The sequence below is a fragment of the Asterias amurensis genome, chromosome 6 (genome assembly GCF_032118995.1).
Source record: "Asterias amurensis chromosome 6, ASM3211899v1".
Lineage (NCBI taxonomy): Eukaryota > Metazoa > Echinodermata > Asteroidea > Forcipulatida > Asteriidae > Asterias > Asterias amurensis.
This window is the reverse complement of record NC_092653.1, coordinates 20685074-20702429: the sequence shown is the minus strand read 5'-3', so window position 1 is coordinate 20702429 and position 17356 is coordinate 20685074. Positions and strand designations below refer to the sequence as shown.

Sequence of the window (17356 nt, the reverse complement as noted above, 5' to 3'; positions counted from 1 at the left end):
ATTCTGTGACCCTAAACTTTTATCATTAAAGCGTTGCTTAAAATAAAAAAATTAACAACACATACAAACAAAATAATAATAATTTCATTAAATGAGGTCGCCTTGGTCACCTTGTAAATGTATGTATTTAAGCAAAGAGCAATTTAGCATGCAATTAATGCTAAGAGCATGGCATTCAGGCCTGGAATTACATGGCGGCCACGACGGCCATCGATGTCCTTCCAACCACTGACGTGCCCTATTAATGACTTCAAATATGCATTATGTTCAGAAACCATTTCCTATTACAAGTTGGATTGGTATGATCATTGAACTTCTTTTTTTTTGACCAAATGTATGCTACTGTAGCTTTCAATTGATATTTCAACACACAAAAAATACTGGGGAAAAAAAATCCCTATCAAGTGGCAAATCGTTGCTTGGGAAACTGACCTGACTGGCACAAATATGTAGGTTAAAACGGTTTGTACATAGTTTTTTTTGTGCTGAGTGGATTTGAATTTCTAATAGCTAATTGGAATTAACCCCTGTACCTGGGATTGTTGTTATGCTTTTGGATTACCATGGATATAATAATTTCTTACTTGTTATCTTGGCCAACAATTGTCTTTAGTTTAGTGATGTTAATTGCCAGAAGAGTAAATGCTTATTACACACTTTGTGTTCTTTGCCCACAGATTCTTAAACCAGCAGACAAGAAAAAGTTTACATATGGCCTGAACTCAGGACGACCTTTGACACCACCGAGAGGTCCAGCCAAGAATAAAGGCAAAAAATGAGTGGCTGGTGTTGAAAGAGAACTTTGTCTCAATTGTAATTACTGGTATATTTGGAAGTATTGCCCTCTAGGCGACAAGTACCATGAAACATTTGATTTTTTTAAAAATCTTTATTGAATTTCAGTTAGGAAGTGGAGAGGGCATGCTACTGTAACTATGTTTGTGTATATATGTATGTACGGTGGAATCTTGCTTCAACTTGCATGGTGAGTGCTCGTCAGTTACATGTACATGTACTTGCATTCATGTCAACCTTTGGCCATGATACTAACAAAATTATTGATCATGTAGTTGAAGATAATTGGCCAGCCAGTAGTAGGATCGTACACACCTCAAGCCCTAACAAAGAAAACATCATTATTAATGTTAAGCAGTAATGTATTTTATTTGTTTGTACTTGACCTTTGCTGTGCAAATAATTTATTGTCCTTTATTTTCAGTGCATACAAAGAGGTATTTACACTATTTCTCAATTTTGGCTTTGTGCACTACTACACCTTCCAAAAGAATTTCTTCATAATATACTATAATATACTGTTTGAAAGATACATTCATGCTTTGACTGTGTAAAGTTTCAATCTGCATTCTTCAGAGAATCCACCTTGTGTGTGTGTGTTTGTGTATGTCTCTATTTTGTATGTACATGTATATAGCGTAATCTTAATATAGTGTGTTGTTGAGATTCCAACAGGACCTGGGGTGGATTTCACAAACAGTTAGGACTAGTCTTATCTCGAGTTAGGACCAGTTACTCGTCCTAACTTAGGACTATCCATGCAATTTATATATCTCCTTGGACTAGTCCTAAGTTAGGACTAGTTTCTTTGTGAAATCGACCCCTGTACAACTACTCAATCCTAGAACCCTCTGCAAATATCACTAGGATCTACTTTACTTTCTTGTCTAAGGGTCTGTGTATTTGTTGTTATACAAAACACAATGTCCACAGATTTACTTGAAACTTAAACAGTTTGAAGATAATAATAGTAGAAAGCTTCCTTTAAATTATTACTTGCTGAGGTGCTGTACTTTTTAGAAATGAGTAAAACAATGTCACATAAATTATTTTAGTCTCTGAGTCACAAAAATTGTTTTAGTCTCATGTAAAAACGGATTAACCAGTTATGGTATTGTACCACAACTAGTTAATATGTTTTTACATGCTAAAGACAAAACTGAGATGAAATTTTTTTTTGTGACTTGTTTTACTCATTGCTCAAAAACTACAGCACCTCAGTAAGTAATATTTGCATCATTCGTTTCAAACTGAGTAAGTTAATTGTAAATCTGAGGACATTATGTTTTGTGTTACAAAAAGTACCTTAAAGGATTTGGGTACTTTTTCAAAATGTCCACAGATTTACATTAAACTTTAAAATTAAATTATTAAGTGCCACGTATTATTACTGCAAGGAGTGGGGCGAATTTTGAGATATAAGACCTAATCCTTAAGCACCATGTAATGGTTTATAAGGTGCTGTGGCGCAACATGTTGCCAATCCAGCCAGGAACACCATGCCGAACCCCTTCTCTTTTCAATAAGTGCACTGGGTTCTTTTACATGCGTTTACACAACACATGGGACCAACGGCTTTACGTCCCATCCGAAGGACAAAGCAATGGTTATGTGTCTTGCTTTTCTAAAACTGAGACAAAAATTATTTGTTTTACTCATTTCTAAAAAAACTACAGCACCTCAGTAAGTAAAATTTCAAGGGAAGCTTTCTATCATCATCTTCAAACTGTAAAAACTAATGTAAATCTGTGGACATTGTGTTTTGTGTTAGAAAAAAGTACATAGACCCTTTTAAGGGAGGTTAAAAGCTAAATGCATCCATTTCTGCTTTGACTAAAAATGCAAATCAACATCCAAAAAGAGAGAACTTGAATTGAATGAATCCAAATAAAAGTGGAGAGTATTTACAATGTTGACAGTGGGTATGGTTCTTATGTCACTATTAACACACAGTTTCTTCCAAATAGAAATCATTAAGCTAATAAACAAGTCTGTTGGTAGGCTAATGCTTCCTTGTCACTTATTTTAATGTTGCCCCTACACAAGGTACACCAAGGTACAGCCTCCATCTATAAGTGATAGTTCAGTCAAGAAGCATTGGGAAATGGGCTGTAGCTAGTGTGTTCAGATTGATAAAGCACACACTACTTAGGCACATGTGTTATTGCAGTACATCTAACATGTGTATGCTTCAAAAATGAATTATTTGAAAGAATGGTTTAAATATCACCGGCCATTAAAACATCTTTTGGGTGATGTGCATTACAAAAGTTTGTTAGATCTTTATTAGATACTGTACATGTGCGTGTTCAGTGTATGTGTGGTTATTATGCTTGATTAGGTAGTCATTTTGTTGTGGTGCATGCATCGATTGATTTGGTCATTTGAAGAGAAAAACATGAATTGACCAATAAGTGGATAAAGAGGACAAATTGGTTGTAATACAAAAGATAACGATACAATTAAAATCAAACCCTTTAAATACACTGGACACCTTTGGTAATTGTCAAAGACCAGTTGTCTTACTTGGTCTATCTCAACGTATGCACAAAATAACAAACCTGTGAAAATTTTCACTCAATTGGTCGTCAAAGTTGCAAGATAATTATGTGGGGAAAATCAACCTTGTCACACCCTTGTGTGCTTTCATGCTTGTGTGCTTTCATGCATGAAGGTGTGAAGTCAATTCAAATATTTTACTTTGCCACTACACATCGGTAATTTATAAAGGAGTTGCCAGCAACTGCCCAATATATTGAGGGTGAACAACAGAGAAAAATTATTTCAAAGTATGCAGTGAATGACTGAACAGTGGTAACCTTGCCAAATTCACAGATTAAAACACTGGTTCCATGTTCTCACAGATAACAAAACCTAAACCACTTTCAGACTCGTACAGAGGGCTTTAGGGTTCAATTACACACAATTTCCAAGTTTGCAGAGGGGGAAAAATACTTTGAAAAATGATAGCAGACTTGTAAAACAAGTTGTCAAAAACCAACAGTAAGTGAGAGAAAAGATTGTGCCACAATTAGTATGTCGGTATTAAAGATACGAGGCAGCTTGAGCATAATGGGTCCAATGGATTGTTTGCCGCTGTTGACTGTGGTTTATTGATAGCGTTTACCCGGTCTGTCATTATGTCCTAGGCTTTTTGTCCATTGTTTTCCTTTCATTGTCACCAATAGGGAGGAACATTTTATCAAGTACAAGGGCTGACCTACATGTACTTGGTGTAGACTGTAAAAGAATTTTTAGGGTATTTAATCACAATTATTATTATCATTTTGTTTTGTTTTTAGGGCAAAACAAATTAGGAAGAAGAGCATGCCTGCACGAAATTGCTTAGTCGGCATTGCATTTACACATACCAACTGCTCTGTTTAACAGGCATGCAACTCTTCCGCGTTCGTGGAATTCCGCGTTTTCAGATTATTAGTTTTTAGCCTAATATATGCCTGGCAACAACAGTGTACAACTACAATCATGTAAAATAAGCCTAGTACATGCTAACAATGCACCTAAGAGCAGAATAAACCTCAACATTTTCTAGGTACCATTGTGGGTATCGTGTCCCGTGGCGTTTCGGCTGCCTCGCTCCGCACTTGCATTGTGCCTTTGAAAATTTTCCTCTTTTTTTTCAACGGGCAGTTGCATGCCTGGTTTAACTGACTGCAGGCTGGTAGACTAATGTTTGATCTTTGTTTATACCTTTCACTGTCTCAATGTCTAATATAAGGCAGACAGTTGGCTAGAACTAATTGGTCTTAAGACCTCTGCCTATTGCAATCCACAGCAGGGTACCCCAATGCCATTTTGTTATAGGTCTCTGTTTTAAATGTGGTATACCTAACCATGAACATGAATACAAAAAAAATGTATAAAATTTAAGGTCTGGGATCAGGGCCAAATTTCATAGCGCTGCTTAGCGGCGGTTTTTGTGCTTACTGTGCAATTTTTATTTCATAGCGCTGCTAACCGTAAGCACACGAAAAGGCATGCTAACCTTCTGGTGCTTATCGCACGAAAATAAATGATGTCACAATGCAAATCACACACAATCTGGCCGCCCAATTTTTCTGCTAACTTGTGAAATACGCTAAGGCTTAAGCAAATTTTTCTGCTACAATAAGCATGCAAATTTGCTTATACCGTTAAGCAGCGCTATGAAATTGGGCCCTAGTCTGCTCAGTAACAATAATTTAGTTCTCATTTATTATCCAGAAGTCTTAACTATTAAATATATATATTACACGTTAAACCGGAGGTCGTTGGTTCAAATCCCGCCCTAGTAAATTTTTCTTTGTTCAATCCTAAATCATTTAAAAATGTACCCAGCGCTCTACCAACTGAGCTATCTAGCGTTCTATATATATATATGTATATATATATATTGTTTTTATTTGAAGGAAGAAAAGCAAGATGGCTAAAGATAAAGTTTGTTGAAATGAAAATAGCCATTTACATTTGGAGGCTTTGCAGAGTGCAGTGTTTGTTGTTAGTCTGCAGTTGTTAAATTTGTATGTTACAGTATCCCATACCCACAGGATGTGTGACGGTAAAAGTACACGTAAAAGTAAACTTTTGATATACTTAGATGTGTTATTCAAATCAGTATGGTTTCATACTAAACCTCATCCTAAATAAGCTTATACATGTAAGACTTGAATATTTAAACAAAATTGTAAAATTTAAATAATTTTCATACTGTTAAGTTATTTTTTAATGTACAGTTTAGACTGATGTAGTGGAGTTGTACACAAACTTCAGTACTGCTTGCACACAGTAGGAATGTCAATGGTCAGCCACACAATGTAAAATGTAGAATGATTTAAGTGTGTTCATATATGAGGCTGTGGAGTTATATGCTGATTTCAGCTATTGTCTTTTCATACACTTCACAAATAACACAGTAATTAAGTGTAGATTTTATTTCATCCAGTGTGAAACATACCAAACTTTGTGTTTAATATTGCTGTCAGTGTTTGTTTAGCCGTGCTTTGTTCATTCTCTTAAATGATTTTCTTCTATGTTTTGTGTTGGTATAGATAATTTTATTGAGTGTTAAAGATCTCCTTAGATTTTCAACTAATATTATCTATGAAAAAGAAGTCTGTCGTGAACTGCTCATCAATCCATATAGATTTCAGATGCTAAGCTTTAGACCTTGGTAATGATGTGTTTGAAAATATGTAGTGGGTTATGGAAACAATTAAAATAACATGTAGGTACAAACAAATCTTCAATAACAAAAACCTTATCAAATAAAAAGAAGAGCATTTTCTTAAAGCACAAATACTACGTTTTTCTTTTATTCTCAAGAGCCATGTAGATGGTTGTAAAGCTACCCAAGTAAAGATACTAATTTCAGACATCTAAATTCATCTAAACAAGGGGAAACAAAATTTTCCTCAATACCTGCAATACAGTTTGAGAGGAACCGTTCACCAACAATATACATGTATGATTGATGCAAAAATTGGTGTTGTCATTTGCTCTAGGAGAGGATTATATAGCATAAATATTCTCTATATTCCTCTAAAGGACATTTAATATGAAGCAGCCAGTATTTCAACTGGCCAGTATAATCAAATCAAGGCTTGCATCTTGAGCTAATAGTCGGCCCTTTTTTTAACATCATCATTCATGAACTTTATGTGCAGACGAAACCATACAACATATCAAGTGGAACGCGGTAATGGTTAAAAAGAAACATCGCAATTTAGGAATGTTAAAAGTGTACTTTATCAGGAGCATCATAATATCACTTGCTAATTCCAAAATGGAGATTTCGGCGCGAGTTGTTCAAATAATTGATAGACTTATCGAGGCAAAAGCCTTAAAGTTGCATTACAGTAAATTGATGCAATCTGGCTCTCTGAATTTGATGGTTTTGAAACCACCTATACTAAATTGTACTCTATCATGTTGGTGTTAGTGTGACAGAATTCAGTCACAAAATGAAAATGGAGATGGGTTTCTTTTGAAATTTTAGTGATAAACTACTTACTTGGCTCAGTTTAATGCTGGTAAACATGGTAAACAACACAAAATCTGGTTTGCTGTTGATGTCTAGGCCTAGAAAATGGCAGCTAGCCAAGGGGTCACCAACTCGGTTGCTTCTGCTTCAACAAGGGTTTGGGTAATTTTTGTACACGATGTTCACAGATTAAACTTACATGGTTTGACGATAATGATAGTAGAAAGTGCTGAGGTGCTGTAGCTTCTGAGAAATAAGTGAAATAATGTCACAAAAATAATTTTCATCTTTGGGAAATCATTAGAGTATGTGCAACATTTTTACGTGTACATGTACATGTACCGGTAATGGTATTCAATACTGCAGTTCTGGTAAACATGTTGCACATGCTAACACAATTTTACTCATTTCTCAAAAACCACAAACCTCAGCAAGTAATATGTTGAGGGAAGCTTTCTACCATCTTTATCTACAAACTGTTAAAGTACATCTGTGGACTATGTGTCGTACAAAATGTACCCATGCAAACCCTTTAAAGAGTAGAACCCTGGACTTGCCTTTCATTTTGTGTGTTGCAATGACTGAAAACCTTCTTAAAACTAATGTCCATAAGATTGTATATGGAAGGTGAAATTAAAGAATGGGGGATACAGTAAAATTGACTTAGAGCAGAAAGTAACAAAGAGCAAGTGCATATCTGGGCCCAATTATATAGCGCTGCTAAGTGGCCGATTTTTTGCTTACTGTGCGATTTCCATTTCATAGCGCTGCTGACCGTAACACACGAAAAGGCATGCTAGAAGGTTCCGGTGCTTACTGCATGAAAATAAATCACGTCGCAATGCAAATCCACGGTAAACACGCAATATGGCCGCCCAACCTGTGAAATACGCTAAGGCTTAAGCAAATTTTTCTGCTACAGTAAGCACGCAAATTTGCTTACCGTTAAGCAGCGCTATGAAATTGGGCCCTAATGTGTAAATTTTTTTTTTTGCCCCATGTTGGTCAATCAATTGTCAGTACAATTTGTTTACTGCAGCAAAACAAGCTTCTTACAGGTGATTGTTAAGTTTCTCTCCGCACCACCTTAATTGCACTAATTTTATGTCATTATAGCTTGAGTTATATATGCAAATAAATTGATGTATCCCGTTTAATTACAGTAATATTTAGGGCGGGAAAAATGGCCTGTATTTAATGGTATGTTATTTTTCAAAGATGAGAAGCTTTCTGTCTTATGTATCGATTCAGAAACCTATCAGGCTAATTAATTCACCGATGTAAAGTTACTATGAAATAAAGTAGCCTACATGTAGTTAATAACTATATACTCTTTACGATCATCACTGTTATAGTTCAAACCTTGCCTTGATGACCTAGAATCTATAGCCCAACCGTTTAAGTGCAACCATACACACAATATACAGTATTGAATATGACAGTGCAACCATACATGTACACACAGTACAGTATCCAATATGACAGTGCCTTTCAAATACATGTGTACCTGTCCACAACATGCCGTCTGTGATGGTGTGCGTGTGATGCTATAGAAATGAAACCGAGATCGCTGTGGCTGCGCGCATGTGAATGTGTGTACATTTGATCATGATATCGCATGCAACCTTTGAGACAGCCCAAAATGATGGTGGTTAGTTTACATACATTGATGTATGCGTTTAGACATGCACTCCGTTTGCCCTACAATGGCCACTTTCATAGCAACATTAGATACAGTCTATACACGTGTATGGTACACAGCTTGGTCAATTTTGAGCAATGACTATCCACATAATTCTTTTTAGAAAGTGATGCCTTGGAACCAAACAATTTACACTGGAGGCCAAAGTCAGAAGTTACTGTTGCACTAATAAGCCCCTTTTACACGAGAGCCGACACTAACAACCATAATTTTCACACAAGAACCGAAAACTAACAACCGTATTAATTTTGGGCTGTCCTAAAACATTTACACGTTCACACACGTTGCATTCCAAACGTCCCTCGATTATGGTTAATCGCACTGTTGTTTATTTGTCAGATCACAGGTGCTCTGTCAGTGTCCCGTTTAGTGTTATGTAATCGGTTAGGTAAATCGCTTTCCTGGTGCACCATTTTTATGCGGCTCCAGTGTCCTGACCCCAAAGAAAGATGAATGTCGACATTATGTCAAAAGAAGAAAAGCCAAATTCAAGGCTTTCTTGATCGAACGCTTCTTGGTCATAGCATGGGCACTTTTAGGAAAGAAACTTGAAACTAGTTTGTGGACAGTAATTAGCTTTGTCATATTATGAAACTTCAACTTCCTGTTTTGACAGGTCACCCTTTATACAACATTTCTAGAATTGCCCATGGGATACCACGTTTCACATTTTTGTACATGTATCTGAAACCATATTTGCGATTTGAATTGGAAGCAAAGGTCAAATAGGGTCACACAGAACAATTTAAAGGTGTTAAAATTGCGTAAATATATTTTAAAACTAGACATACTGTGTTTGTATAAAAAAAAATGTCACTACGAAACCTGACAAACGAGAAACTACTATTAAAATCAGGTACCGAAAAGCCACCTCCGACTAGACCAGTCAGTATGAAGGATGGCGGTGAAAGCCCTTCCAGGGAAGCCACCAACCAGACGAGAGGGAGGAAGATTAGATACAACCCAAAGGGAACAAGTGCAATAAACATCACAAAAGACAAGCTCAGGATTGGAAACTGGAATGTCCAAGGATTAAACGCTCCAGGAAAGATCGATGTACTGACAGAAGAATGCAATTCTTACAATCTTGATATTGTAGCTCTGACAGAACTTCACTGGCTTGGACAAGGCAGATCTAGATTTGTTAAATAAGGGAATACAAGGGTAGCGACGAGTTCTTACACGACAGTTTACGTGCGCGCGCTGAGAAGAAGATTACATGCTGTTACTAATAGCTATGAATTGCAATCCGCATGAAAATCTGGCGCGCCTGACACGTGGAAGCCAGCCGGTTATAAACACTGGTCATTATCAACCGTTTAAACACCCCCACGTGACGCGCTCTCCACCAATAGGAGTAGAGAAACTGTCTGGGGTATTTATGAATGGGAGATAATACACTCTGGAACTGATAGCAACAAAAGGGAACGAACTGTTGGTCTCATGGTATCTCAGACTGCTGCTAAATCCCTGCTGTCGTACGAGTGCATTTCCGATCGACTAATGGTGGCAAAACAGTGAAACTCGCTCAGATGACCAAGCCAACAGTTGGACGACCTAACATAAAGTATTCCCAAGCATGACATTCTGATCATTTTAGAAGTATGTATGCTCAGCTTGGAAGTGACACAGTGTCACATCGATTTACAAAAAGGTAATATCGTGACATACGCATCAAGTGATTGCAAATAAATTGACAGTGATGAACACAATTCTTATACTTGAAACAAACAAAGCTCTTTAAAGGCAGTGGACACTATTGGTAATTGTCAAAGACTAGCCTTCACAGTTGGTGTATCTCAACATATGCATAAAATAACAAACCTGTGAAAATTTGAGCTCAATCGGTCATCAAAGTTGCGAGATAATAATGAAAGAAGAAAACACCCTTGTCACACAAAGTTGTGTGCGTTTAGATGGTTGATTTTGAGACCTCAAGTTCTAAACTTGAGGTCTCAAAATCAAATTCGTGGAAAATTACTTCTTTCTCCATAACTATGGCACTTCAGAGGGAGCGGTTTCACCAACCTCTCCCCATTACTTGTCACCAAGAAAGGTTTTATGCGAATAATTTTTTTGAGTAATTACCAATAGTGTCCACTGCCTTTAATAATATAAGGGGAATTAATATTTACAGAAATTTACCGAAACTATAGTACAGTTTGTTGTGTTGCAACCTCAAGGGGTATTTTCTTACGCCCTGGCTGGTTGAGGAAACCAATCAATCACTTACATCAATTCAAATATACAACTTTCTTTGTAAATAGACTTAAGTGCTTCTTTCAAGCCTTGGTTGAAACAATACAAATCACAACTTTCTATGTCTTGTTAACCTTCAACTCGGAGGTTCTGCTTTCGACCTCAAGTACAATTTATTTACAATATTTTAGATTGAACCCGAGGGTTCGTCCACTAAATTAAAATCAATCAATTCAGAGCACGTCTTTGACTGGTTTACATTAAAACTACAACAAAATAAATCTGAAATAAAACCTGTGTTTTTCGGTTGCTCTGGACGCCACGACTCTCGTCTCTTGCCTGCTCGGAGACTTCGACAATCCGTCGTTCAAGTATATGGCCTTGGGCCTAGCCCCATGAAGTCGGTCGTTGGTTGACTGGACTCTTCATCACTATCAAGGTTTGGGCGTCATGCGTGGGTGGTCATGATATTCTCGGTGTAGGAGGGCACGGTTCCAGGCTGTGGGCGCCGGTGGAAATTCGGTCACTGAAGACTTTCCAAAATCACAAAATTTCGCAGTGGACTTTCTGTCTCACGGAAACTCTTAATACAGTGGAGTCTGCCCTATAACCTGCGAGGGCTGAACCCACTCGCCGGATGGTTACAGTCGACCCACTCTCACTCACTCGATCTATCTCTCCTGTTACATGCGATCCTGCTCGGTCGGAGTCATCATATCCCTACCCACGAAACCTTCCCACGATTGCCACACCTACATCCAACAACCATGTTCATAATGTGCCCAATCACAATACCAGAACCAAATATCATGACCAAATAAGGAATTCTCTGAACCTCGACCCCAGAACAATAAACAAACTTTTTACTACGCATGACACAATACAACTTAAAACGGACCATGGGATGCTTGACCAACTACATGTATCCACGAACTGAAATGACTAAAGAATCTCGCGCGACCAAAACTAAACAACTTACAAAGTTCCACAAAATGGAAACACTTTGACATTTATCTCCCATCTATGGAAAAAGTGCTCGCCATTTTCTTACCTACTCCAACCGAATTTTACTTCCGGCTTAGGAATATAGTCCGGGCCTACATTGTCGAATCCTTTAATGGCTTCGATTCTAATTCTATACGGTTGCAGTGTGAACGCCCAGCACATAATTCTTGGGTTAGCTACTTTAGTTTCTGCATGTACTGAAGTGGATGGTGATCCGTTTCTAACACAAACGGCTTTCCATACAAGTAGCATTGAAATTTGTTTACGCTCCACACTAGTGCTAAACATTCCTTTTCCATTATGGAATATACCTTTTCGCGGTCTAACAACTTTCTGCTCGCGTACGCTACGGGAAAACCTCGCTAACTTATTCCGTGTCGCATGCGTCCGAAACGCAGGACAAATGCTTGCTACAGTCAGGAAGACGCAAAATTGGCTCTTTGTCTAGAGAACATTTCAACTTGTCAAACGCGCTTTGCTCGGCTTCGTTGAATACAATACTATTGGGTTCATTCGCTTGCGTTTTCGATGTGACTGTAGCCTTGCTCAAGGCAGTCGCATTATTCGCTCCGAAAAGACGCAGCTGTAAACCCACCCGCCGTATACTCTGTGCATGGTGTGTGCGATCACACCGAATGACCCACCCGTATACACAACTGTCACATCGCACGAATACTGTTCACACAAGTCATCGCACTCGTACACCACTAACCGCATGCGGAGGCCGTCAGGCCGACAGCCTTGTCGGATCTGTATCTTCCCGTTTTAATGTGTTGTATTGAAAAAATTCCAATAGTGGACGAAATTGGGGGGGGCTCGAGGATATGCTAGTATGCAGCTCATGAATATGTATATCGTTCGTCAGACCTATCAGACAACACAGGATGTGAGGCAAATGAATTATTCATTTTGACGTCCAATCACGCACTTCCCTTATCACGACCTTTGGACCCTATCATGCGTCCGTGGTGGTGGTTGAGGTAAACATGTCTCGTCTTTCGCGGGCATTATGGTAATGAGCTGACCGTGGGAACTCTTCGCTTATTATAGTAATGAGGTCAGTGGCTTCAACACAGATCCTACAAGGCTGTCGGCCTGACGGCCTCCGCATGCGGATAGTGTACGAGGGCATCGTGTCGTGCGATGTTACGCACAGTGAATACGGCTGGGTTTTACGCACAGTGGATACGGCTGGGTTTTTATACAGCGGCGGTCTTTTTTCGGAGTGAATAATTCGACTGCCTTGAGCAAGGCTAATGTGACTGGCGTTGCTATTGACGCATAGTTCGGGATGAATTTTCGATAGTACCCGGAAAGGCCTAAAAATGACCGGAGTTGCTTCTTGGGCACCGGAGCAATTTTGATCTTCAGCATTTTGTCCGGTTGAGGTGCAAACTTGCCTTGGCCAACAATATGTTCCAAAAATTCAACTTTCTGCATACCAACAACACATTAACTTGGTTTCGCTGTCAAATTTGCTTCTCTGAGTTTGCGCAGAAGGTTGGACAATATCTTCATGTGCATTTCCCATGTCGGTGTGTGAACGAGAATGTCATCTATGTAATTATCTACATAAGCTAGATCCATCAATCTCATCATTGACTGAATGTCGCCGGCGCGTTCACAAGCCTAAAGGGCATCATCCTAAACTGATACAGTCCACTTGGTGAAACGAACGCAGTTTTCTCTCTAGCAGCCGGGTCTACGGGAATTTGCCAATAGCCTTTGCTGAGGTCTAGTTTGGTGAAATATTGATCGCTGGCTAAGCGCGCAAATATTTGTTCTTGGCTAGGAATAGCTTCCGCGTCGAAAACCGTGATTTTATTAAGTTTTCTGAAATCTACGCAGAATCTATTTGTTCCATCTCATTTTTTAACTATTGATGACGTGTATGGCGAGTCCGAACACTCGATAATACCCATGCGTAACATATCTTGAACTTAACTATCAATTGTTTCGCATAGTGCATAAGGCAGCGGGTACGGTTTACTAAGAATCGGATCGGACGACGAAACTTTGATTTCATGTTCAGCCAAGTTTGTTTGACCAGGGATGTTAGTCATCACTTCTCGGTAATTATTCAACATTCTTTTAGCTTGTTGAATTTGTTAATTTGGACATCTTCTATTGTTTCCTTTGCTTGCAATGATGGCAAAGTTATGACATCTTCATTGTCAGTCTTTGTTTCCATGAGTGATTCATGTACTTCACATTCAATGATACAAACACAAACACGGTCTAGAAGGTTTTCATCTGACCTTTAAACTTCATTTGTGCTTTTTGCACTGACAGCGGTTTTCACTGAGCTTTGTTTTTCATCCAGTTTAGGTCTGCTGAGATATTTTTTCAGGAGATTGGCGTGGAATGTTTTAGATTTACCTGAGCCAAAATCTATACAATAGTCTACTGAACCTATCTTTGCTATAACAGGGAAGGGGCCCTTCCACTGAAGTAGCAGCTTGTTGTGATCAGTCGGCAGAAGTAATAACACAAGAACCCCTATGTTGAAACTTCTTTTGCATTGTAGTATTTCTTATACTTGTCAGCTGATTTCTGTAAGTGTCTTGAGCCACCTTACAAGTTTGTTCGAAGCGTTCGCGCAAATCTAGTACGTACTGATATGTGGTTTTGATTTCTGTGTTTGCAGTTTTCCCTGTCCAAAGTTCTTTTAGTATTGACATCGGCCCTCGAACAGTCCTACCGTATAACAATTCAAACGGTGCGAATCCTAAGCTTGACTGAGGAGTTTCGCGGTACGCAAATAGAAGAGGGGTAACGTATAGATCCCAATCTCAAGGTCTTTCCGCGCACAAACGCTTGAGCATGAGTTTGAGAGTACTGTTAAATCTCTCGACGAGACCGTTACAAGACGAGTGGTATGGGATAGTTGTCAGATGTCGGATAGAAAGCAACCTAGCAATTTCTTTCACAAGCTTGGAGGTACAATGTAAATTGTGAACCTTGATCAGATAATATTTCATTCGGGATACCTACGCGTGAAATACATCGCCCATGGCTTCGGCTACTCTAGTAGTTTCAATGCTCGGTAGGGGAACAGCTTTCCGGATAACGTGTGGCGTAATCGACGAGTGTTTAGATAAAACGATTTCCGCTTTCGGTTTTGGGGTGTATCGGGCCGACGATATCTATCGCGACGCGCTGAAACTGAGTGTCGATGACAGGCATACTTCCTAGAGGAACTTTGCCTTTAGGAATTTTCCTTTGGCATATGTCGCAAGAACGGCAATACCTAGTTATGTCTGCTTGACAACTTGGCCAGAAAAAGTACTTTATCAGGTGTTTACGTGGGCCTTGGATGCCTTCCTAATTGCTTCATGGGCTAGTTTCATGACATAGCTACGGAATTTCATTGGAACGACAATTTGATGAGTCTCCGAATTGAACTTTTGGTGATTTGAATTCTCGATACAGTAAATTGTCTTGCCAAAAGAATCTTGAGTAGGATCCATAAAATTTATGTTTCTTATTTTCGTCAGAGGCGCATTCGCGTACACGAAACAGTGATGGATCATCTATTTGTTCTTTCGCGATCTCTTGCTTTGAAATATCAGGAATGATGTCCGGGACTTTGAGTTTTCTGAGCGGTTTATCTTGCACCAATTTCAGTGCTCTAGTTACTACAGCGTTCAGTTCACTATTTGCGTGCGTTTGATCGGTCGCTGCGTTTTTAGGTATTTTGCTTTTCTGCCAATTTAAGTCTGGAGCATTTGGTGCTCTTACATTATCACGTCATACATGGGATTTGTCATACACAGTACATATAAGTCCATCCTACAAAGTAGGGCGTGTCGAGTTTGATTCTTGCAATGGGTGCAGTACGAATTGTGCCGTCAACCAGGACGCATGACTTTTCTTCGCCAGTCAATTGCTCATTGGGTACTAAGCTACGTCTGTATTACACTGCTACATCCACTATCGCGTAAACCTTGCGCGGCTTTTTCATTTACTATACCGTTAGTTATTGGCATGCCAGATTTATCTAGTTTAATGCATGCAGCAGTCATGACAGGGAGTTCGCAGCCACATTTCAATGTAACATAACCTTCTTGTACACAGCAGTCTGCAAGGGGTTCAGACCTGGGTACGGTTACCATGCACGCTACTCTTTCATGAGGGTTCGCACTACTACTTTCTTTCACTGCATTTTCGCTGCAACAGTTCAAAAAAATTTCCCGCAGAAACAAATCTATGAGAGAGTCGTATTAAACGGACGGCAAATTGGCACTTTTTATTGGGTCTCGCGAACCGAAACTTAAGTCTGAAGCCATGCTCATTTAAATGAAAACGGTTAAACAACGCGTCTTTCATAATTAGCGGAATCGTCAGCACTTTAAATGAGAATACAAGTCCAATGATTTGCCCTTTAAGAGAGCGTTAAATTAATTGCCCATTCTTCCTGTTCCCACGACTGACTTGATGCATAACGTTCGAAAGTATGCAACTACATCATCTTTCGTGTCATCGAATGAGGGTAACTTGGATGCCTTAGCCTTTTACCTTGAACTGTGACCACTGAAAGACGTATCATCACTACTAACACTTCCTCTCTTGACCTTCTCTAGTTTTGCTTGTGAATCTAGGATGTCCTTTTCTTTCCTTTTCATTTCAAGACTGTGAGCGCGTTCGTCTCTATCTACTCTTTCTTTTTCCTTTTTTTCCATGAGGCGTTCTGTGTGCATTTTCTCACTTTCTTTCTGTACAAAATCTAATAGATCCCTTCTACTCAATCAACAACTCACACCTAACTCACGCAACTCAAGAATTTCACTTTCCATCTTACCAACGGCTGTAACCAATATGATACCACAGTCTTGTTAACCTTCAACTTAGAGGTTTTGCTTTCGACCTCAAGTACAAATTATTTACAGTGTTTTAGATTGAACTCGAGGGTTCGTCCACTAATTTAAATCAATAAATTCAGAGACGTCTTTGGCTGGTTTACACCAAATAAATCTCAAATAAAACCAACTATCCTTGAACTGAAAAGACTAAAGAATTTACAAAGTTCCACAAAATGGAAACACTCTGACACACAGAAACCTGCTCTTGGAAGTCATGCAGAAAGTAACCTTAATGACAATGGCATCAGACTTCTTTCTTTTTGCCTAGCCCTTAACCTAGTCATTGGCTCTTCGATGTTCCCACACAAGAAGATCCACAAGCTCACTTGGAACTCTCAGATGAGAAGACAGTCAACCAAATTGACCATACTGTAATTAACCGCAGATGGCAAAACTCCCTAAAGGATGTGAGAGTATATCGAGGAGCAGACATTGGATGTGATCATAACCTTGCAGTTACAACCATCCGTCTCTCACTGGCAGCATCCAAACAGCAAAAGAAACAGATGAAATATGACTTTGCAAAGCTACTAGACAGGGATAATATACTAAAGTGTTTTGATGCTAGAGTGGGTGGCAAATTCCATGCTCTAGTCGAACTGGAAGATGAAGATGACATCGACAAAGAATGGAATCATTTCAGTAGTTCCATCAATGAGGCTGCGAAGAAAGAATTGGGTTATCGGAAGCGGAAGCAAGAAGACTGGATCTCAACACAGTCATGAGATCTGATTGCAAAGAGGAAAGAAGCCAAACCTTACCTTGACGCGAAATACAAGGATCTCAACAGGAAAACTAGAGCTAGCCTGCGAC

General features: G+C 39.0%; 1 protein-coding gene across 1 annotated transcript in view; it reads left to right on the top strand.

The window, feature by feature from the left end:
* The window catches only part of LOC139938064 (serine/threonine-protein phosphatase PP1-gamma catalytic subunit A), a 48112-nt gene extending 40014 nt beyond the window's left edge, over positions 1–8098 (top strand). The window contains exon 7 of the mRNA XM_071933434.1: positions 678–8098. Coding sequence (XP_071789535.1) covers positions 678–779 — 102 coding nt within the window. The 3' untranslated portion in view covers positions 780–8098. The remainder of the gene's footprint in view (positions 1–677) is intronic.
* The last annotated feature ends 9258 nt before the right edge of the window (positions 8099–17356 follow it).